The sequence below is a fragment of the Lepus europaeus genome, chromosome 3 (assembly GCF_033115175.1).
Source record: "Lepus europaeus isolate LE1 chromosome 3, mLepTim1.pri, whole genome shotgun sequence".
NCBI classification, from domain to species: Eukaryota; Metazoa; Chordata; class Mammalia; order Lagomorpha; family Leporidae; genus Lepus; species Lepus europaeus.
Window position 1 is genome coordinate 82860496 of NC_084829.1, and position 22828 is coordinate 82883323.

At 39.8% G+C, this 22828-nt stretch overlaps 1 protein-coding gene across 6 annotated transcripts in view; it reads right to left on the minus strand.

The window, feature by feature from the left end:
- SYNCRIP (synaptotagmin binding cytoplasmic RNA interacting protein) overlaps positions 1 to 22828 on the minus strand; it is a 34081-nt gene that overhangs the window by 10228 nt on the left and 1025 nt on the right. For 5 of the 6 annotated variants that reach the window (XM_062186461.1, XM_062186460.1, XM_062186459.1 and 2 more), the window contains exons 2-10: positions 21365 to 21524; positions 20505 to 20623; positions 20279 to 20386; positions 17887 to 18000; positions 17611 to 17787; positions 5487 to 5622; positions 3416 to 3621; positions 1168 to 1317; positions 735 to 856 (exon numbers count right to left, since the gene is read on the minus strand). In XM_062186461.1, the coding sequence (XP_062042445.1) occupies positions 735 to 856; positions 1168 to 1317; positions 3416 to 3621; positions 5487 to 5622; positions 17611 to 17787; positions 17887 to 18000; positions 20279 to 20386; positions 20505 to 20623; positions 21365 to 21512 (1280 nt within the window). In that variant the 5' untranslated portion in view covers positions 21513 to 21524. The remainder of the gene's footprint in view (positions 1 to 734; positions 857 to 1167; positions 1318 to 3415; positions 3622 to 5486; positions 5623 to 17610; positions 17788 to 17886; positions 18001 to 20278; positions 20387 to 20504; positions 20624 to 21364; positions 21525 to 22828) is intronic. The other variant, XM_062186463.1, reaches the window with a different exon arrangement.

Here is a 22828-nt window from a genome sequence, read left to right on the forward strand (position 1 = left end):
ATTTAATATTTTCTATCTCTGAGTAACAAATCTCTACCCTTTAGCAAAACATATTAAAATGTCTGCACAACTAATATTTCTTTTTTTTTTTTTTTTGACAGGCAGAGTGGACAGTGAGAGACAGAGATAGAGAGAGAGGTCTTCCTTTTTGCCGTTGGTTCACCCTCCAATGGCCGCCGCGGTAGGCGCACTGCGGCTGGCGCACCGCGCTGATCCGATGGCAGGAGCCAGGTGCTTCTCCTGGTCTCCCATGCGGGTGCAGGGCCCAGGCACTTCGGCTATCTCCCACTGCACTCCCTGGCCACAGCAGAGAGCTGGCCTGGAAGAGGGGCAACCGGGACAGAATCCGGTGCCCTAACCGGGACTAGAACCCGGTGTGCCGGCGCCGCAAGGCGGAGGATTAGCCTATTGAGCCGCAGCGCCGGCTACAACTAATATTTGAAACATTTTCATGAGCATATCTTCAAAACACGGCAGAAAATATTTCCATTAATCTTCCATTTTATTAAGTGAATTTCCAATTATTTACTATCACAAATAGTAGAGTCAATAACAAGAACTCAGTAACATTTGACCTCCTTGGCATTTCTGATTGAAAGCTTTCAATTAAAGTCTTCTTTAAAAGCTGTTGTTACAAATTTGCCTAACGAGTTTGAACAACATCTTTTATTCTCCAGTCAGTAAATATAAAAACACATACAATTTCTTTTAACACTATACAAAATTTCACTTACATCTGATTCTTTGCTGCTTGCCTCTGAGCTTTTCTTTCTTTCCTTTTCTGATCTGGTGGCTTAGCAAAAACAATTTCAATGTTTTCTCCCTCCAAGTCTTTGCCATTCATTTCTTCCATAGCCTTAAATAATTACACAAAGATCAATACAAAAGCAGCCTTTCAGAATGATGACTCATTTAAAGTTAAAAAAAAATTAAATTATCATTACTTTTGAAAAGATAGGAAGTCTCACCCTGTCAATAACACAGAACTTAAAAATTTCAAAGATCCAATTCTCCAACTTTTGTAAATTGAGACTAAACTAAGGTCAATAAAGGTTTGAATAGATTCCACAATCTGAGTTTCATCCAATTTTTAAAACATTCTCTTTCTAGGATAACTAAACGTTATTGGTCTGGTTTAATTGCCCTTAATTTCTACCACTTACTTACCTTAACAGCACCATCTCGTTCATCAAAATGAATGAATGCATAATCTTTTAGTTTCTTTACTCGTTCCAGTTTTCCAAACTGACTAAATGCCTTTTCTAAAATCTCTTCTGTTACAGTATTGGCAAGGTTACGTACAAAAAGTACCTTCACCTGAAATTTAAAAAAAAATAAAATAAAAAATCTCAGTATATTTCCAACAAATTCAATTTGGAAGATACTAACACATCACCTTTCAAAGTTAACTTGCATCACAACCCATTAGACTATCACAAATATAAAAGAAAGTTTCCAACCCCTTTGGGTAAATACCAAAAAGTGAGGCTGTTGTGTCAGGTCAACAAATCTAAAACAGATGCCTTACCAAAGATACATAAATAAAAAAGCATAAGATGTTCATCATTGACTATTAGAGGATGGCAAATTAAAACAAAAGTGAGGTAACCACCCATTGGAACGGTCAAAATCCAAACACCAACAATACACATGGAGCAATAGGAAATCTGTCAGTAGAGACGCAAAATGGTACAACTACTTCAGAAGAGAGGTTTAACAGCTTCTTAGGAAACTAGGCATATTCTTTCTAGTTAATCCAGCACTCTTTTTGTATTTATCCAAAGAAGCTGAAAACTTACATTCACACAAAAACCAGAAAACAGATGTATATACCAGCTTTATTCATAATTGCCAAAAATTAAAACCAAGATACCCTTCAATAGATAAATGGATAAATTGATGAAGAATGAATTATTCACCGCTACCAAGGAGTGAACTATAAAGCCACAAAAAGAGAAACCTCAAATGTGTTACTGTGAAAAAAGCAAATCTGGAATTTAAAAAAAAAAAAAAAGGCAGTTATATACTGTATAATGTCCTAAAAAGATTAAACTCCAGAAGTCAGTGACTGCTGGAGGTTGAGATGAACAGGCAAAGAACAAAGGATTTTCAGCGCAGTGAAACTGGTCTGTTATGACAGTATAATTTTGGATACATGTCAGTATACCCTTGTCAAAACCAATAGTGAAACTTACTGTAAACTATGGAATTTAAGTGACAGATTCATCAATTTTAACAAAAGTATCAATGCAGTGTGGGCTGTTAGTGGGGTGACTACATGTGTAAAGGTAGGAAGTTATTTGGCTAATTCTCTATTTCCTGCCCAATTCTGCTGTAAATGTAAAGCTTCTCTAATAAACAATTTAGAAGGAAAACTAAAGATAGACTGTATGTTCAGTAGTTTAATAAATGTGCATTTTAAAATTTATAAGGGCTAAATTCCCGACACCCTGGAAGAGTTGTTGAATGTTTAACACTCAACATAGGTGGTCAAAACTAATTAGGACCAGTTCTTGAGATCTTAAAGAGGAAAGGAAGTCATCAAAATTAAGAAAAATTCTTCTCTCAATCCTGAAAGTTTAAGTACAATTCAAAAACTTAACTTTTTAGCTAAGAAGTATTAGTTTGTCCTAAATCTGGATTAATCTAAAATGCTAACCCAACAATAGTTTTCATAGGTCAGAGCAAAAGAGGATCCTTAAATATCTTCTATCCTCTAAGATCACTTTAATCCTTTAATAATATTCGGCATTCCTCACAGTTCACATTCTGTACCTTTGACTTAGTTATAAAAGGGGGCTTTAAAAGCTCATGAGAAAAAAATGGAATTAAATGATTTAGATCTTTTTGAAGCTCCCTCACAGCTGACATACAGTCTATAACTTAAAGGAGTACTCCTGAAAGACAAAGGGTGGAGAACTTAACTGCAAACTGCAAGAGCATGTAGTCAAGTGTTGACTCAAGAGATGTTTATTCTCATAGGCTATCTCACTGACTGCTGAAGCAGGATGCCTAATAATAGCTAAACGTAACTGCAGGAGCTCTGCTGGGCTGGTACAGTTCACTATTTTTAGGAGCAAGACTTCTAACACAAAAACCATATAAGTTAACGGCACTATTCTCAAAAACTCAAAAGACATTGCTCTTAGAACTTACATAAAAATCCAAGGGAACCATCCCTACAAAATGTAGGCTATCTACTTCATGAGAGAATGATGACTACACAATTATGGCCAAGGGTCCTTGAGTAAATATCTACACTCACTTTTCATGCATATGGTATTTCTATAGGGTGGCCTCTCTCACCTTCAAAAATATAGTTCTAAAAACTGTGCACAATTCATTCTAAGTTCTTCTGGGCCCTTTCAACCATCTCCAATCAATTCCTCAAACCAATTATCTTAACTTTCATTACCTTTGCCATAACCTCAGGATCAGGATCTTCTATAGGATCAGCCCATTCAACAGTTCCAACATTTCCCCAGACCTTGACTTTCCCACTCATTAGCCTACGCCTTGCCTGGGCAGCTGTTTTGTGATCTTCATATTCAAGAAAGCAAAAGCCTCTGTTTTTTTTCTTGTCATCTGGTTGGTGGTATAAAATGACGTCTGTGAGACCCTCTGAAAATAAGCAACCATTCCAGAGCTTTAGCATAAAATAATTAACAAGCACAAGTAATCAAAGGATTTGTTATTCTAAGATACTACTTAAAAGTCAAAGTGAAAGAGAATCTTTTTATTAGCCATCTTTAACAAAGGACTGTCATAATCAAGTACAGATAATTTTTCTAACCCACCCTTTCCAAGTTCACCCAACACAGAAACAAAACACCCAACAAAGTAAATGTATTCCCTTAACTAGATCTAAGGATATTTTTGTTTCTAACTAAATCACAGTAAGGTAGATAAAAGTCTTTACATAATCTTTTAAGAAAACATCAATATAGGGGGCCTAGCATTGTGGCACTGCTTTTAATGTTGGCCTCCCACACTGGAGTACTGGTTCCAGACCTGACTGCTGCACTTACAACTGAATTCCTTAGTGTACCTGAGAAAGCAGTGAAGAATGACTGAAGTGCTTGGGCCCCTGCCACCCACATGGGAGACGTGGATAGTGTTTCAGGCTCCTGGCATCAGCATGGCCCACCCCCAGCCACTGAAGCCATTTAGGGGAGTGAACCTGCAGATGGAAGCTCTCTGTATCTCTTCCTCTTTGTCACTCTGCCTTTCAGATAAATAAATCTTTAAAAAAAAAAAAAAAAAAAAAGGCGAGGGGGTGGCACTGTGTTACAGCAGATTAAGCCACAGCCTACAATGCTGACAGTTTGAGTCCTGACTCCTCCACCTCTGATCCAGCTCCCTGCTTAATGTGCCAGGGAAAACAGTGGAAGATGGCTCGAGGACTTGGGCCCCTGCATCCATGTGGGAGACCTGGAAGGAGTTCCAGGCTTCTGGCTTCAGCCTGGCCTAGCCCTGGCCATTGCAGCCATTTGTGAAGTGAATCAGCAAATGGAAGATAACTCTTCCTCCCCTTTAACTCTGCCTTTCAAATAAATATATAGATCTTTATAAAAAAAAAAAAAAAAAGTCAATGCAGGTCAAATACAGCTTTTCTTACTATGCAAGCGAACACAAATTTTTAATGCATCTTTCTGGTCTCATATATTAATAATATTATTTCTAAAGTAGTACCATCTAATAATTTAAGATTTATTTATTTGAAAGTCATTGTTACAGAGAAGGAAAGGCAGAGGGAGAGAGAGGTCTTCTTTCCACTGGTTCACTCCCCAGAAGGCCACAACGGCCAGAGCTGCACAGATCTGATCCGAAGCCAGGAGCTTCTTTTGGGTCTTCTACGTGGGTGCAAGGGCTCAAGGACTTGGGCCATCTTCCACTGTTTTCCCAGGCCATAGCAGAGGGTTGGATTGGAAGTGGAGCAGGTGGGACTTGAACCAACACCCATATGGGATTCAGCACTGCAGGTGGTGGCTTTACACCACAGTGCCGGCCCCCATCTAACAATTTCAAATGTTTCTAAAGACTGTAGCAAGCTGATACTTTGCTAAATACTGTAGGCAGACAAAAGTATTTTCTAATAAAAGCAGCTTATAATTTAGAAACTTACAAAAAATGATATAAAGTTCAAAGATATTAGAACATATTCGCAATGTATAATCCATTTATAGCTAGAATACTCCCTATTCCCATAACTTGGGGAAAAAAATGGAAACAGAACAATGATTTTGCAGACTGAATTCATGTCTCTGCTGTATTCCTTAGTAACTCACATAACGTTTGGCAAATTATTTCCCAAAATCTATGCCTGTTTTCCTGACCTGAAAAATGGGATTATTTACCTCAAAGTTTTAGCAAAGATTCAATATACCAACAACTTTAGTGTTCAGAACAATGTTTGTGGAACACAGAAATAGGCTATTGTATTCAATGGTAAAAGCTGCACCTCCTTCCAAACAAATCTAACTTACCTGTTACTTTGCTAAATTCTTCAAGAATCTGTTCCTTGGTTTTACTCTTAGGAATAGAACCCACAAAAAGCCTATTGTTGGCAACCGAGATGCAGACACCAATATGTTTTCCAGAACGAATTTCATGATTATTATACTGAAAGGGAGAAAAAGATGCAGTATGTTTTAAATTACTTAAAATATGGATTACAAGTATTTATTACAGGAGGTTCAAAAATTTCATTTACAAACATAAAAGTTTAACATGTTAAAATTTCAACACTATATTTGAAAAGTATTTTCATCCTTTAAAAAAAAATATTGACCATAATTCCCACGTAAAAGGGAAACATAATGAGACAGCTATGAAGATTTTACTGACAAAACAACTTTATGAATCTACTGCAAAAATTTATTGCAAAATTCTTGAAAGCTAGGAAACTTACCAGGAAACAGGTTTGTAGCAGCTTATTTAAATTCAAAAACTGCTGATTTCATATTAACATAACATCTACTTAAATTCATTTTGCCATTTAGTTATTCTCATATAAGTGCAACTGATTCCAGGACCAGTAAGCTTTTTCTTTGTTAACCAGCACGTAAATCAAAAGCTGCAATAAGAAATTTTGCCCTTCAAACAAACCTTAACAAAGAACTCCTAAATTAATTTATCAATCAAAAACCTGAGTAGAATACATGCCATGTTGTTAATGGTAGTTATCATAGGAACATTCAATTTCTGTGAGATGCACTTTAGATTAAAAACTTTGATTTACAAAAGCAAAAATTTAAAGAGCTCCTTTTTTATTCTGAATCTGACTACTTTTTCTCACTTCATTTTTATCAAGCAAACAGAAAAGTTATAAAGAAAAAAAAATATGATAAAGGTACAGAAACAGCTCTAATACTACAGTGAAAAGAAAACTTAATTTTCCAGTAACCATTTCCCACAGAATGTTGAGATATAGACAAAGTGACAACCAGAATTATTTACAAACCAAAGATCAAAGGCATCCAAGTTATCTGGAAAAGTAGATCAGATAGTCTACATAATTAAACCACCTCGGGGCTGGTTATTTTTACCACAATAACTCAGTTTAGGCTACCCAGCGGGTTAATGCCCTGGTCTGAAGCACTGGCATCCCATATGGGCGCCAGTTCAAGACATGGTTGCTCCACTTCTGATCCAGCTCTCTGCTATGGCCTGAGAAAGCAGTAGAGGATGGCCCAAGTCTTTGGGCCCCTGAACCCGCATAGGAGGCCGGAAGAAGCTCCTGGCTTCGGATCAGCGCAGCTCCAGCCGCTGCGGCCAACTGGGGAATGAACCATCGGATGGAAGACCTCTCTCTGACTCTCCTCTCTTTGTGTAACACTGACTTTCAAATAAACAAATAAATAAATCTTTTAAAAAAATAATTAGACCACCTCAAAATTTTATAATAGTAATAATGGTGGTGGCTGGCGCCGTGGCTCAATAGGCTAATCCTCCGCCTTGCAGCACCGGCACACCGGGTTCTAGGCCCGGTCGGGGCGCTGGATTCTATCCCGGTTGCCCCTCTTCCAGGCCAGCTCTCTGCTGTGGCCAGGGAGTGCAGTGGAGGATGGCCCAAGTGCTTGGGCCCTGCACCCCATGGGAGACCAGGAGAAGCACCTGGCTTCTGCCTTTGGATCAGCGCGGTGCGCCGGCCGCAGCACGCTGGCTGCGGCGGCCATTGGAGGGTGAACCAACGGCAAAGAAAGACCTTTCTCTCTGTCTCTCTCACTGTCCACTCTGCCTGTCAAAAATAAATAAATAAATAAATAAAATAGTAATAATGGTGGTAACAGCAGCAATAACTTATCAATCCCCCTACAGTTGACCTTGAAAGCTATTTTATAAATACATACAAGTAGAGCTACACAATCTAAAGGACAAACATGAATTTTCATACAACTTATACAACAATCTTAGGGCAAAAGGAAAAGCTTTCCCCTATTATTCCCATTCTTGCATAATAGGTATAACAGAAAAAAAACATTAACAATTCAGAAAGTTGATTCCTCCCTGTCCCTTTTTCCATCTCCAGATAATCAGAACTAAAGTGCAGGTACTGTTCTCCAGTTTAGAAGCGTTTCATACTTTTTTACCCCTATAACTCAGTTTAGGCTACCCAAGTCTGAAAGTCATCCTGACCCCAGGTTTATCTCTATTTCTCTACATTTATCCCAACAACAATCATCAATTTAAAAAAAATTATAATGTCTGCCTATTGAAAAAAAATAGGTCCTCGATACCAAAGAGATAAGTCCATTCTTAAAAAAAAAAAAAAAAATTCCTGCTACTTCCTCTTTGTTTCCACAAGGCATACTTACTGTATAACTGTTCAAACATAGTTTTCAAACTCCTAAGCTTCAGAGAGAAAATGACTTCCCTAAAACTTCCATCATCCAAATTCCTCTGCACACCTGCAAATTAAGCTAAACTTCAAATACTGGGCAATCTCTAAATCCTGTAAGGGTCAACAAAACACCCCTTTCTATTAATTCAAACAGTTCTTATAAGGACTGATTCTGCTTCCAAGGAGATATTTGACATTCTTGACTGTCACAACTCGGGGAAAGGGAATACTTGCTGCTGATATCTGTAGGTAATAAAGGCCAGAAATGGGGATACACATCCCACAATTCACACAGGACAGTCTACCAAAACAAAGAGTATCAACAGTACTGAGGTTGAGAAATTCTACCACATACTTTGTTTTCTCATATGGCATTTATATTCTATTTACAAGCCTTTCTCTTCCATTAGACTAAGAATCTTTAAAAGCAAAAACATTCATGTTACTTGAAAACTTAAGAACTATGACCAAAACTATCATTGCATGGGGTTATACACAAGTAGACTACAATGTCTTATTTTACAAATAAAAAGACAACATATGAACAGAATAAATTGCTGTAAAACATGTGTATTCCATATTTTAAAAGATTTTTTGAAACGATTACAGAGACAGATATTCCATCAACTGGTTCATTCCCCAAATGGCTGTAATAGCTGCGGCAGGGCCAGGCCAAAGGCCAAAGCCAACAGCCCTGAACTCCATGTGGGTCTCCAACATGAGTAGCAGAGGTCCAAGAATGTGAGCCACCTTCCACTGCCTTACCAGGCTCATTAACAAGGAGTTGGATTTGAAGTGGAGCAGCCGGGACTTGAAATGGTGCCTATATGGGATGCAGTTGTACAGGTGACAGCCTAACTTGCTGCACCATAATACCACCCTCTCCCTAGATTCTTACAACTGAGTACCAAACAGTCATTTTTAATGAGATATCAAAGGCTTTCAATTTGATCATCTTGTCTGTAACTCTACCAGTTGACAAAACTTATTAAAATATCAGAAAAATATAGGGATTAATATGAAGGATAAAAAAAAAAGGGAATAACTTTAAGGGTGACTTTTTGTATACATTTTATTTCCATATGTTCTAAGTACAAGGGCTATCCAGTATTAAGAAAATACCTAACCAAAAATTTGTAGCAAAAACTGGAATTCTTAATTATACCAATACCATTGAGAACAACCAAGCTCCTTAAAAGAAATCTCAAAGGGAAAGGTAAAACAGAGAACACAAAAATTCCATCATAGCAACAATAATCAGATATATAGGGAGTAGTCTATCTGTAACATGGAAAAACTTCCATTACCCATCAACATTAACAACACTGCTTCAAAAGTAATGACTATTGCATTATCTATATAGAAAACCATTCATTTCTTTCCTTCCAACCTATCATCACTGGCCCTGCCAATCACGTTAATCAAAGCAGAACAGAGAGGGTGTGAAGAATGAATATCATTTCTGAACAATAAAAATGATACAAATATTCAGTGGAATATGTAAAACACTGTTAACTCTCCACTCACACTTTTTCAATGAAAAACAAACTTGAAACAATTATAGGTAACACAGAAAGTAAACTGGTTTTCCAATAAAAATATAAATCATTAAAAAAACAAGGAGACTCTACCAACATTCTGTCCAAATAAAACAGAAGTAATAACTAAACATTTCCTGAAGCTATACTCCATCTATGGGTTAAGCATGCATTTTATACATATTTAACAGCTTAATCATACCACTCTAACAGAAATCTAGTACCCTACATTTAAAAAAAAATTTAAGAACATGGTAGTAGGCTTAATTTCCACCTGCAGCACCAGCATCCCATATAGGCACCAGTTTATGTCCTGGCTGCTCCTCTTCTGATCCAGCTCTCTGCTTATGGGCTGAGAAAGCAGTGGAAGATGGCCCAAGTACTTGGACTCCTGCACCCATGTGGAAGATCCAGAAGAAACTTCCTGGCTCCCAGCTTCAGATCAGCCCAGTTTTAGCTGTTACAGCCATTTGGGGAGTGAATCAGCAGATGGAAGACCTTGCTCTTTGTCTCTCCCTCTCTATCTGAAACACTCTCTCTCAAATAAATTAAAAGAAAAAAAAAAAGCATACAAAAACAAATCAGATCCTTAACTAATGTGTTGTGGCAAAGTGTTTTGTCACTACTTGCGACACTGGCATCCCATATCCAAGTAGATAGTTCGAGCTCCAGATGCTCCGCTTCTGTTCTAGCTTCTTGTTATTGTACCTGGAAAGGCAGCTGAAGATGGCTAAATACTTGGGCTCCTGCCACCCACCTGGGAGGCTAGGGTGGTGTTCCTGGCTCTTGGCTTCAGCCTGGCCTAGACCTGGCTGGATTTTGAAGCCATTTGGGCAGTGAACCAGCAGATAGAAAATGTTGCTCTGCCTTTCAAATAAATAAATATAGATAAATCTTTAAAGGTTCTAATTCAACACTTAAAATTCTCTCCAACATTATTATTTGAGGACATTTATGACAATACAAAAAAATAAACAAAAAAAGTGAGGTCTGGATGGGTGGGCCTTTGATGTTACGGAGGCTCCAGTATTCTAACTTTTAGAATCTGTACCACAGTGAAGCAACCAAATATAAATATAAATTCTGATCATTAACCAATGCAGTTTCAATATTTAACACCGATCAAAATAGGAGTTGTATAGTCTGGAGCATTCGACCTGTCCAGACCCATAATTTTTTAAAATATTTATTTACTTGAAAATGAGAGTTACACAGAGAGGAGAGGCAGAGAGAGAGATCTTCCATCTGCTGGTTCACTTCCCAGTTGGCCAAAACATATGGAGCTAGACCAATCTGAAGCCATGAGCTTCTTCTGGGTCTCCCACATGGGGGCAGGGCACAAGCACTTGGGCCATCCTCCACTGCTTTCCCAGGCCATAGCAGAGAGCTGGATGAGAAGTGGAGCAGCCAGGACTCGAACTAGCACCCATAGGGGATGCCAGCACTGCAAGCGGCAGCTTTACCCACTGCACCACAGTGCTGACCCCAAGACCCATAATTTTAAGTGTTATTTCACTTCTTCATAGATGTCAGTCATCAAATTCCCTGAAGTTTAGCATTCACAGCTTTGGAATCTGTCTCAGAAGTGGTTGCTCAGTCCTAACTCTTCTGAGGTCTGTCCACTTTAAACATTTTTTTTAAAGATTTATTTGAAAGGCAGAGTTAAAGGGAGAGAAGAGACACATACACACACACATACACACACACAGGGTAGGAGGGGGATATCTTTCATCTGCTGGTTCACCCCTCAGGCAGTCACAACAGCCAGGGAGAAGACAGGAGCTTCTTCCAGGTCTCCCAAGTGGGCACAGGGGCCCAAGCACTTGGACTATCCTCTGATGTGCCTCCCCACCAAGGCACATTAGTGGGGAGCTGTATGGGGAGTAAGCAGTCTGGACTCAATCCAGCACTGACATGGAATGCCAGTGCTGTACATGATGGCTTTACCTGCTATGCCACAACATTGGCCCCTACTTTAAACATTTAATTAGAAAAGTCATATTCACATTAAGTCAAAATTTTTCTTAAATTATTTCCTCCTCCAAACCACATATACCTACAAACAAAGCTCATGATTCACTTATACCTTGTGCTTAATTTCTTCCCCAATAATGGCAAAGTGTTTCCAAGAGATGTCGGCACTCCAGCATCAATAAAGAGTAACATCAATAATACAATATTGTTTAAGCAGAGCAAGACAGAGGAGTCTAGAATAAACTGGAAACCATTACTAATTTTCTACTTCTACACAGTATATTACATATAGTCCATGTTACCCTAGCTTATTTGGCAACCACACCACACTGCTGTCTCATACTACAACGTACTTGCTGAGTATAGGACTTCCATTTTGTCAATTCCATCTTGCTACATGTGAACTATCTTCCCTAGACTACCAAAATATTCTCATATCCCAATTATGTCAACTAAGGCATTCTTTGTAGATTCAAGCCACTAAACATTTCAAGCACAGTCCAAGAACCCCTTCTGTTAAATCACTAACAAAACTTGGAATAGAACCTATACTAGGGGTAAGCATTTAGTTACTGCTTAAGGACACCTTGTCCTACATCAGAGTGCCTGTGCTTTAAGTCTTGGATCTGAATTCAGAGTCCATCTTCCTGTTTATGCAGACCCTGAGAGGCAGCAATGATGGCTCCAGTCTCCTGGATTGAGTTCCGAACTTCTGGCTTCAGTACCCCTAGCCACTGAGGGCAGATGGGGCATGAATCAGTGGATGGGAACCTCTCTCCCTAATTAAAACAGAAGAGAAGAACCACCTGTAGTAGACCAGCAGTAGACTGCCATTTCTCTCTCCAAAAATTTTTTACTTCTCCTTTCTTTTTCTGCAATTGTCTTTTTGGGTTGTTCTTTTCAACATCCTTCATTATTCAAACATTTACATCATGCCATCCACATCATGGCTCAAAACTTTAATGACACTATGCAGCTTATCCCAGCAATTATGAATATTCTAGCATTAATTTTTTTTTTAATTTATGTACTTATTTGAAGAGCAGAATGACAAATACCCATCTCCTATATGCTGGTTCACTTCCCAAATGACTACCAACAGCCAAGGAAGGGACAGGGTGAAGCTAGGAACGAGGACCTCTTCCACACAGGTGGCAGGAATTCAATTACTTGAACCATCCGTAGATTCCCAGGCACATCAATGGACTAGCTAACACTCTAGATACAAGATGTTGAGCAGCCCAGCATCCCAAGTGGTGCCTTAACCTACTGTACCACATGCCAACCCCTGGCACTAACTTTACATAAGTTTTATTTCCTACTTATTTTTATAAAACACTACTGCAACTAAGTTTTCCCATTTTCTTCCTATATTGCTCAAGTCTCTTCATCACAAAGCCTTTTCTGACAACCCTAATTCAAAGTAGCATATCCCTTCATCTGTCTTTACCATTTGATTCCATTAATTATTGTTAACCTCTCATATCTTACATTCTAGAATCAAGAACAGATTTTATGATGAACACACTGAATACCTGCTAATAAGTTCCTACTAAAATATTTCATGGACCTACTTGGTCAGCAACATTCATTGAAAAGGTTGTACATACATTATGGTGTTTTGTCCATGAAACACTTTTATGTTTGTTTTGTTTTTGTTTGTTTTTTTTGTTTGTTTGTTTTTTGACAGGCAGAGTGGATAGTGAGAGAGAGAGAGAGAGAGAGAGAGAGAGAGAGAGAGAGAAAGGTCTTCCTTTTTGCCGTTGGTTCACCCTCCAATGGCCGCTGCGGCCGGCGCATCACGCTGATCCGAAGCCAGGAGCCAGGTGCTTCTCCTGGTCTCCCATGCGGGTGCAGGGCCCAAGGACTTGGGCCATCCTCCACTGCCTTCCCGGGCCATAGCAGAGAGCTGGCCTGGAAGAGGGGCAACCGGGATAGAATCCGGCGCCCCAACCGGGACTAGAACCCGGTGTGCTGGCGCCGCAAGGCGGAGGATTAGCCTGTTAAGCCACGGCGCCGGCCTATACACTTTTATGAATAAAACTTAGTGGCTACTAAAATCTTAACTTTTTAAGTGCAAATTGGGATCTTATCTATTTCAATGTTCACAATATAGGCACTACTAGCATTTTCACCAGAATATTGCAAACGGAGGCTAGAAAACCAATTATACAGAAATACAGTTAGTCAAATATATAGAATTATCATAAATTCTAATGTCATAAATGATGGATGGTGGCACCAATAAGCCAGCCATGTTATTTATTCAGCACCCACTACATAGTACTGTTCTACATGCTAAAGATACAGAAAAAAAAAAAAAAGAAAAATTGTGTTCAAAAAATATAAAAGAAATAAGCTCAAGTTAATCTAAGAAAAATTTATTTTTAATCACATTCAGGATAGTTTCATAGGGTAAAACTGGATGATAACCTGCTCAAAGTTAGGAAAGGCCTTCTAAGAGGAGCTGATTGTAAGGTAACAATCCTAACAACTGGGCTGCTCTCAAAGTACATAAAAGACCAGCAAGAGGCAGTCTTGAGATAGAAACAGTCATAGCTAAGAAGAGGACAAAAGAAAGCAAGGTAAGGCTTGACAGGTAATGAAGAAGAACAATAAGAACTAGATGCGACAGAGCCTTGTTTGGAACTTATTTTTCAGCAGGAAAACGCTGTGATCTAATCTACACTGCCTAATGTAACATGGTATTGGAAGGCAACACAAATTAGAATTCTTCAGTAATCTGAATGCTACAAATGTATCATGGGCTAGAAGGGTAGCAGTGAATATGGTCAAGTGTCAGAAATTCTTAGGTAGTACAGACACAACTTACTACCTAAGCTCCTTTTAACACTACCATACCCAAATTGAAAGAATCAGGCTACTGGCTTAAACTGCTATACCTAGTTAACAAGCACTACAGCTAAAGCTGGTATTTAGCTGTATGGCATTAGCAAATACATCCCCATCTACAGAATGCAAACCATTCCACAAATCTGAATAAAGGGTTAAGGTAGAATTTAAAGATAACAAGGTAGCACCTGGCTCCTGCTCTTTAAGTACTCAAGCAGAAGCTATTAACCACCTTTTCACAAGATTAGATACAGCTTCCCCAACTAGAATATCATCATTTACAGATTTTTTTTTTCACTCCCCCCAAAACAAGGCAGATCTTGGCTGGAAAACATAATTTAAGAAACTTGGAGGGGTACATATTTGGCCTTATAGTTACGAAACTGATTAAGAAACTCACATCCCATGTCCAAGTACCTGGTTTCAATGCCCAGCTCCGGTTCCTTCCTCCAGCTTCCTGCTAAATGTAGACCCTTGGAGGCTGAAGTGCTCATGGCTCAAGTGACTGGGTTCCTGTCATTTATGTGAAAGACCCAAATTGAGTTCCAGGCTCTGGGTTTCAGCCCCACTCTGTGCGACTATTTGGTGAGGGAACCAGGTAAGGTAAGGAGCTCTCCCTGTGTTTCCTAAATTAATGAAACTTGGGAGATGCTTCTAACTTCCTGCCTCTTCTTCAGCTACTCATATCAATTAACCCACCTCTGATTTTCACAAATTTAATATTTATGATAGTTTTAAATATAGAACAAATCATTGTTCTTCAAAAAATAATGCCAAGTATCTACCCTTAACCTATGATACTCTTCAACACAAAGGAAAGCAGTAAGAGAAGTGCTTCCATCTTATTTTTCTTTCACCATTATACTTATACAATAACTAGAATGACACCTAAATTATATAAAATTTTACCTTATAACTCAAATGTAAAAAAAAGACATAAAACAGGGAGTTTCCAGAGTATACTCCCTTGAAGAATATATTTCGGGAGACATTCATTTTAACAAATGAACTCAAAGCAGCAAAAAAAACTTTAAAAATTGAAATCAACTTAAATGTTGTGATTTTACATAGGATGTTTTAGTTATTTCATTTCCTGTACTACAAGTCTAGTCCTTCTGTATTATTAAGGTAAACCTCCTGTAAAGCATCCTTTAAAAAGAAAAAAATCCAATTCATCTCAGTTTTATGAGGGCACTTCACAAAGTTCACAGAAAAGGAAATTAAAAGACTTCATTTGCTGAAAAAAACTTAATTCATGCAGGTTTTTTTTTGGACAGGCAGAGTTAGACAGTGAGAGAGAGAGAGACAGAGAAAAAGGTCTTCCTTTTCCATTGGTTCACCCCCCAAATGGCCGCTACGGCCGGTGCGCTGCGCCAATCTGAAGCCAGGAGCCAGGTGCTTCCTCCTGGTCTCCCATGAGGGTGTAGGGCTCAAGCACCTGGGCCATCCTCCACTGCCTTCCCGGGCCACAGCAGAGAGGTGGACTGGAAGAGGAGCAGCCGGGACAGAATCCAGCGCCCCAACCGGGACTAGAACCCAGGGTGCCAGCGCCGCAGGCAGAAGACTAGCCAGGTGAGCCGCAGTGCCGGCCTACTCATGCAGTTTTTAAAATGTGTTTTCCATTAACTTTTTGAAGACCCTTACCACTAGAATGTCTTTTAAAGGACACTCAAAACCATGTTACTTACTATTGAATTACATACCATCTACCTCTAGTGATGTATCATTAAAGTATCTAGAAACTATCTAGAAATGGGTTCCAGTGAGGAACTACCATAACTAAGAATTGTGAGGGCCGGCACTGTGGCTCAACAGGCTAATCCTCCGCCTTGCGGCGCCGGCACCCTGGGTTCTAGTCCCGGTCGGGGCGCCGGATTCTATCCCGGTTGCCCCTCTTCCAGGCCAGCTCTCTGCTATGGCCCGGGAAGACAGTGGAGGATGGCCCAGGTCCTTGGGCCCTGCACCCGCATGGGAGACCAGGAGAAGCACCTGGCTCCTGCCTTCGGATCAGAGCGATGTGCCGGCCGCAGGGGCCATTGGAGGAGTGAACCAATGGCAAAAAGGAAGACCTTTCTCTCTCTCTCTCTCACTATCCACTCTGTCAAAAAAAAAAAAAAATTGTAAGCATAACCTGGACTCAAACCCAGGCACCAGCATCTTAACTGCCAGGTGAAACATCTTGCCCTTGAATTCTATTTTTAAAGCCATCTATTTCCTTTTTTCTTAATTGTTTTTTAAAGATTGTATTTATTTGAGTTACAGAGAGGAGAGATAGAAGACGAGCTCTCCCATCCAATGATTCACTCCTCAGATGGACACAACAGCCAGGGGCTTCATTCAGGTCTCCCACATGGGTTGCAGGGACCCAAACACCTGGGCCATTTTCTGCTTCTGTTCCCAGGCCAGTAGCAGAGAGCTGGATCATAAATGAACTGCCAGCACTCTAATTGGCACCCAAATGGGATGTCAGTGTCACAGGCAGCAGCTTTATCCACTATGCCAAGCCAGTCAACCTATATTCTTACAAATAGCATACTTTCCTAATGTTCAACCTCCAACCATTCATATTACACATACTGGTAGAGGGTTTGAAGCCATAAAATAGCAAAACAAAATACAGGCTGAGTGTCCTTAACGTGAAATGCTCCACAATCTGAAAAACTCTCCCAAATTTGAAGTATTTCTGGCCCCAAGCATTTCAGATAATGGAAGATACTAAACTTTTGTATCTGATGGGAAGAGAAGGGAAAAATTTTTCAGGAGAAATAATTCTGATGATTTAAGCTTGCTTTAGAATACCCATGAAATCTATAAGCCAGATAAGGCACAATGAGAAAATACTTGTCACATCTACAAAGCTTCTCCCTGGTTATGTATCTTGTACATTCCCTAGGTTTAAAATTAAGCCTCATCTCTAACTATAAAAATTCAGAAACCACATAAGTCACAGAATAAAACTAGCTGGAAGAAGTTACTTTAAGTGTTAAAAAAAAAAAAAACTGGAAACAATAACTATGTCCTATTGCCACTCACCACAAAATTCTTAATTAACCAACAACTTATCATGTCTTTGTGGACTATTTAAAAAAAAAAAATGGATGGCCAGGTGTGTTGAAAATTATGGTAGTCCTATCATAGTTACTTTCTTGAACTGTTTCACATTCCCATAAATTTAAACAAATCACTAAGCCAGAAAGTTCAAGAACCAGGAACATTACCTTATAGATCATGAATCCTATCAATTATACTTGCAAAGAACACTGTTGCAGTGTTTACAAAGTGAAAGACAACACCGAATCAGCAGTTCAAGAAATATTTGGTAAACTCTTAAGCACAGGGAAGAAAAAACTTGGCATTAAACACAGTGAATATGAATATTGAAGTAGGAAAAAAAAGGCTTACCAGTTTAACAGCCTCCTGAGCTGCTTCTTTTGTACAAAAAGTGACAAACGCATAACCTCTATTGAGACCAGTGAGTGGATCCATCATAAGACGAAGATCCCAAATAGGTCCAGCTTTCTCAAATAAAGGAACAAGCTCATCCTCAAACAGATCTCTTGGGATCTTCCCCACAAATATCTGTAAATTAAATATGAAGTAAAAACCATGGAGAATTTCTTTAGGAAATGAGATACCCATGCTTTTATTACAAAAGGTGCAAGTTTTTAGTTTCTTTACCTCAGTGCCAACAGAAGGCTGCTGACCTGAATAAACGGAATCTGGAGGCGGTCCCCCATACTTCCTCTGTCCAGTGGTCACATCAAGTGTGTAGCCTGTTCTTTCCAAGAGTGCCTTAAAAAGTTCAAATATCATTAATACACTGAATTCACAAGGCCACACCCATACATTTAGCAGTGAAAAATCCATCTTGTTAAAAATCTTTACAGTTATCTTAGCAATTATCTCCCATGATCAGGTCTCTGTGTTTCAGAATTTTCCCTTTTATGCGCGCACTGATTGCACCTCTAACTTACTGTCAAAATTTTAGTATCCTGTTCAAATCATTTTCTAGTCTGTAATTATTTATTGAGCAATGGTCACTGAGGGAAAAATTAAGATCAATTCACCAGCAACTTTCAAGATAGGGTGTATCTACTTTGCCAATACCTCCCCAAAAAACCCAACTGCTCTGGCTGTGGCTGTGTATCTCCCAAATCTGAATTTCTTACGGAATAAATTCCTTGTACCCAACTCCAAGGTGCACACTGCCATTCTGGGCATTTTGTCAACTTTAAAGAAATTACACTCCTCAAACCAAGTCTAGAAACTTGGGAAATACAGGAAAAAACCACCTTATTATCTGACATTAAAGTACCATGCTTCACAGGACAGCATGGGTTACTCAGAAAATATAGAGCCAAAATAACTTTGAAAACTTCATGAAATTGCAACAATGTGACATAACTGCTACATTTTATCTCCCTAAAAGTGCATTGTTAAAATTTACACAATATTTACTCAAAACATTAGGAGTTTCTCTTTATCCACTATAGGCAGAAGTTTTAAAAGTAATCTGTTACCCTAACAAAAGTGTCAAGAATTATTTCTCTTCTCTGCCATCTCAACCACAAAGTACAAAATCAGTTTTCAAAATAAAACCAATCTATTAATTAACTAGCAAATTCTGAAATAAAAGACTAACAGAAGCCACATGACAAAATTTATCAAAGCACTGTTAAATGATCTAAGGTCACCTTAGTCTGAAAATAAATGACTAAACAGAATCTAAACAGCTTCCATTCAGAGTACATTAAATATTTATGAAAAAACACTGTATTCATAAAAACTTTTCTAAACTTTCTAATAGAAACGTTCACAAAAAGATACACTGTTCTAAAAGCAATTTTTCTATGACACCCAAGTATGACTGCAAAACTATGTAACAAACCAAAAACTCATTTCTATCAGATAAACTAAATCATTAAATGGCTCATCTTTCCTTTTTCTCATGCATAATCTGTGCTACGATTTTTTTTTACCTTTATCTTCCTATGACCCAAATACCAACTCTGTTGAACCCATAACAAGAAACTTATCCCTTCTATCAAATTCCCTATAAAAATGTTTCTATGCCTTCTTGCCACAATTTCAGTCCCATTAAACATTTAAGCTGCTCCCTTCCAAAAACAGAACTGAAAGTCCCATAAACTAAATTGTTTATTAAAAAGTCTTTCAGATGTAGACTTAGTAACAACTGACATCATTACAACAGGTACAATTCCCCCTTTCTATGGAAAAACTAGATTTGTAATTCATTCAATCAGATCTTTGAAAGTCCCATGGTTGACATTAACAGCTAACTTCCATATTCCAATATTCTAAGCTACCCTCATCCCCTATCATTAAACCAACCCATGTCCTTAACTAATTTTCTTGGGCTTTAACTCTTGACTGAAGAACACTGGCATACTATCAACAGCATCAGGTTAAAAACTAACATGATCACAATATTTTCTATGAGCTAAGAAACTCACCAACAAAATCAAAATGTAGCTGAATTTGAGGCCATTTATTTTGTCATAGGACCTTAGAACAAACCAAAACTCTTCCACTCCCAGTCTGTTCTCTCATTTCTATTTCCACACTAAACAACCTGATTACTGCTTTTAGAATTAAACATTAATAAACCATACTAATCCAAAAGGAAGGCAGCAGTGTTAACATTCTAAATCCATTGGAGTTCTAGATTTCTAAGAAAAGCAGCCAGCTAATAAAGTACACACTCCACCACTATGAAATGAACTGATTCCCTCCCACTTCAATTTAACTGACAATATCCTAGACTAACAGTTTTCCAAAAAGTACCCAGTAATAGAATGGACCTGTTTCTTTAAATGTTCTATCTGTAATACCAACACAAATTTAATCAATAGCTAAGTAAGAAACCGAAAACCAGCAAATTGTCTTAAGAATAATTTAAAGGCAGAAAACTTCAAAAACTAGAAAAGATGACTAAATTGTGTCAACATTTTAGAAATAGTCATATAAAGTTCACACCCCCAAAACATTTATCAAAGTTACAAAAAGTAGTTAAAAGAACGTTAAAACTAAGGGAGTTTTAAAGACTTACCTTAATTTTTGCCTCATCTGGTCCTTTACTAGAATCCGCTACTTTGGTCCCCTGTTTTTCTCTCTGCCTGTAAGTCTTCATGACTCCACATAAAAAGGCACTTTTGTTCTGTAAAGACATTTCCCATTCATATTTAAATTATCATATCTGCAGCTAATAAAACAAAGCAGATCAAAAGTACTCAAATTTTTCAATTCTCTTCACAATGACATTACATTAATATTACCTGAACATGAGAGAGATCACTGTCTTTAAACTGCTGAAGAACTGCCAATGCACCGTCTTCATTGAATTCTTTTAAAGCTTCAATAGCTCTTTCATCTAAATCACTATGTGCAACTAGCCCTAGAGAAGAAAAAAACGAAATTAGTTAATGACATTTATATTTTGGGGAAAGTTTTTTTTTTTTTGGTTCCCAGAAAAGACCACATTGGCCAATATGGGTACATGTGTGCCAACTAACAATTCTTCTATCCCCCTTATCTGCATAATGAAAAACACAATTTTTGCCATTCTGAACTGCATTCCTAAACTAAATAAGATCTCTCAACCACACTTAAAATACTCATGAGTTAACTTCTTTTACATCTTTCTTTGTGTCCAAGTTGGATAGTTCTGAACACCACAGTATTTCTATAGTAACTACATAGATTTACAACACCTACGATCAACCAACTACCGACCATGACAACTGAATCTACTCAATTTCAAATACCACTAGAAAAAGTAACAGCCACTCCAAGACAAGAGAACAAGTCTACAGTTACCAAACTACTTAACAAGAACCCTACTATAAAAATACCAATAAAAAAAAAAAACACCACATGGCCTGCTCCCAACTTTTAGCAGCTGTTGCTAGTGTCATGTACTTATCCATCAGGCAGCCAGCCTTCAGCTCCTAACCCTCCCTTCATCCCCCCCTCTACACACCTTCACCTCTAGTTCAAACCCAAATTAACCGACTATCACAAGACCAAACTCCAGTTCCCACACTTATTGGAAACCACAAAAAGTTGCTATTTTAGCTCAAAGCCAGAAATCCAATAGTAAAATTTCATATGTAATTTTGCAAGTGTTTGTTCTTACCTGCAACGTAAATTTCATCTAGTTTTTCAGCAACTTTCTGTGGTAAACCAGCATCAAGCAATGTCTGAAAATTTTCTGAATGGATAACTGCGGAAGTAGTATCCATGGGCTCTTCAGTACCATTTCCATTAACATGTTCTGTAGCCATGTTTCCAGAGATCTGTTCAAACGCAATAAGCAAAATTAAACTAGGATCTTCAAAAAGTATAGAGGACAATATGAGAGCCCCAATATTTTCTCTACCGTTTACTACACTAACCAGACTGTGCCTCCCTTTAACGAAGCCCTACTTTAAAGTCACTAACACCTGACAAGCCAGATTTGGTGCGCGGAGCACAGAAGGACCGATTCACTATATTCTTCCGTAGCACCACCCCTGACTCACCTGCTAACACTCCCTAGGAAATGCCCTACTACAAATGAAGCCCAATCAGCACGAAGACGAGCCAGCCAGCCAGCCACATGCAGCTGTGCTCACACCAAGAATAAGATGTGTGTATGTGGAAAAAAGCTGGGCTCGTCCCTCTCCAAGATAAACCCCCAAAAGTGCGCGCTTTTCCCGCCTGCCGATTATGGATATCAGTAACAACAGCCCGTGAAGAACAAAGCGCTCACACAAGCCACCTTCCCACCACCCAATTTCTCCACCCTTCACCCCCCGCACCCCAAAGCCCGCCCCCGACTCCGCACCCAAAGCAGCAGCCTCACCACTGCGGCCGCCAGGAGCCCATTGGAAACACGTGCTCTGCGCCTTCAAATGTCCTACAACTTCCTTCAACGGAATCCCACCGAGACCCAGGCCAAGACGACCCTCACCGGCTCCCAACATCAACCCGAAGCCGCGGTCGGAGCCCCCAGAAAGCTGCAGCAGCACAACCTCGCCCCTCAACACCGCGGCCGCGGCGGCGCCAGGCCACAGGCTCTCCCCGCCCCCCCAGCGCCGCCGTCTCCGCCTTGACACATGGCCCTCCGCCCCAGGCTCTCCCCGGCGCGGGCGACCCCCGGGCCGCCAGCCCGGCCGAGACGTGACCTGCGGCGCGCGGGGCAAAGCCCCCACCCCTCGCCCCTCAGTGCAGTGACTGCGGCGCTGGGGCCGACAAGCCGGTTGCGCGAGGGCGTTCCGCGAACAGCCCGACGCCTGCGGGACCCCGAGCACCGCCCAAGCCCACCGCACGGCCGCGGGACAGGAGCTGCTCCTCTCCGCCCACTCCCGCGCCCCGGCGATGGCCACGACAGCACCAACTCCGCGGCCGCTCGCGGTCCGCGCGGGCCACGGGGCTGCGGAGGCGCCTCCTCCCGAGGCGCCGCAGACAAAGCCCGAACGGCGGCAGCACATGGAGAGGAGGAAGTGTCGGCGCGGACCGCGGCCTACTCCCTGGCAGCCCCAGTCAACGTGCTCCTCTACCCCTTGGAATCCATTTTCCAGAAAAGCCGGTTTCTCCCCGCGCCGCCCTCCCCCAGCTC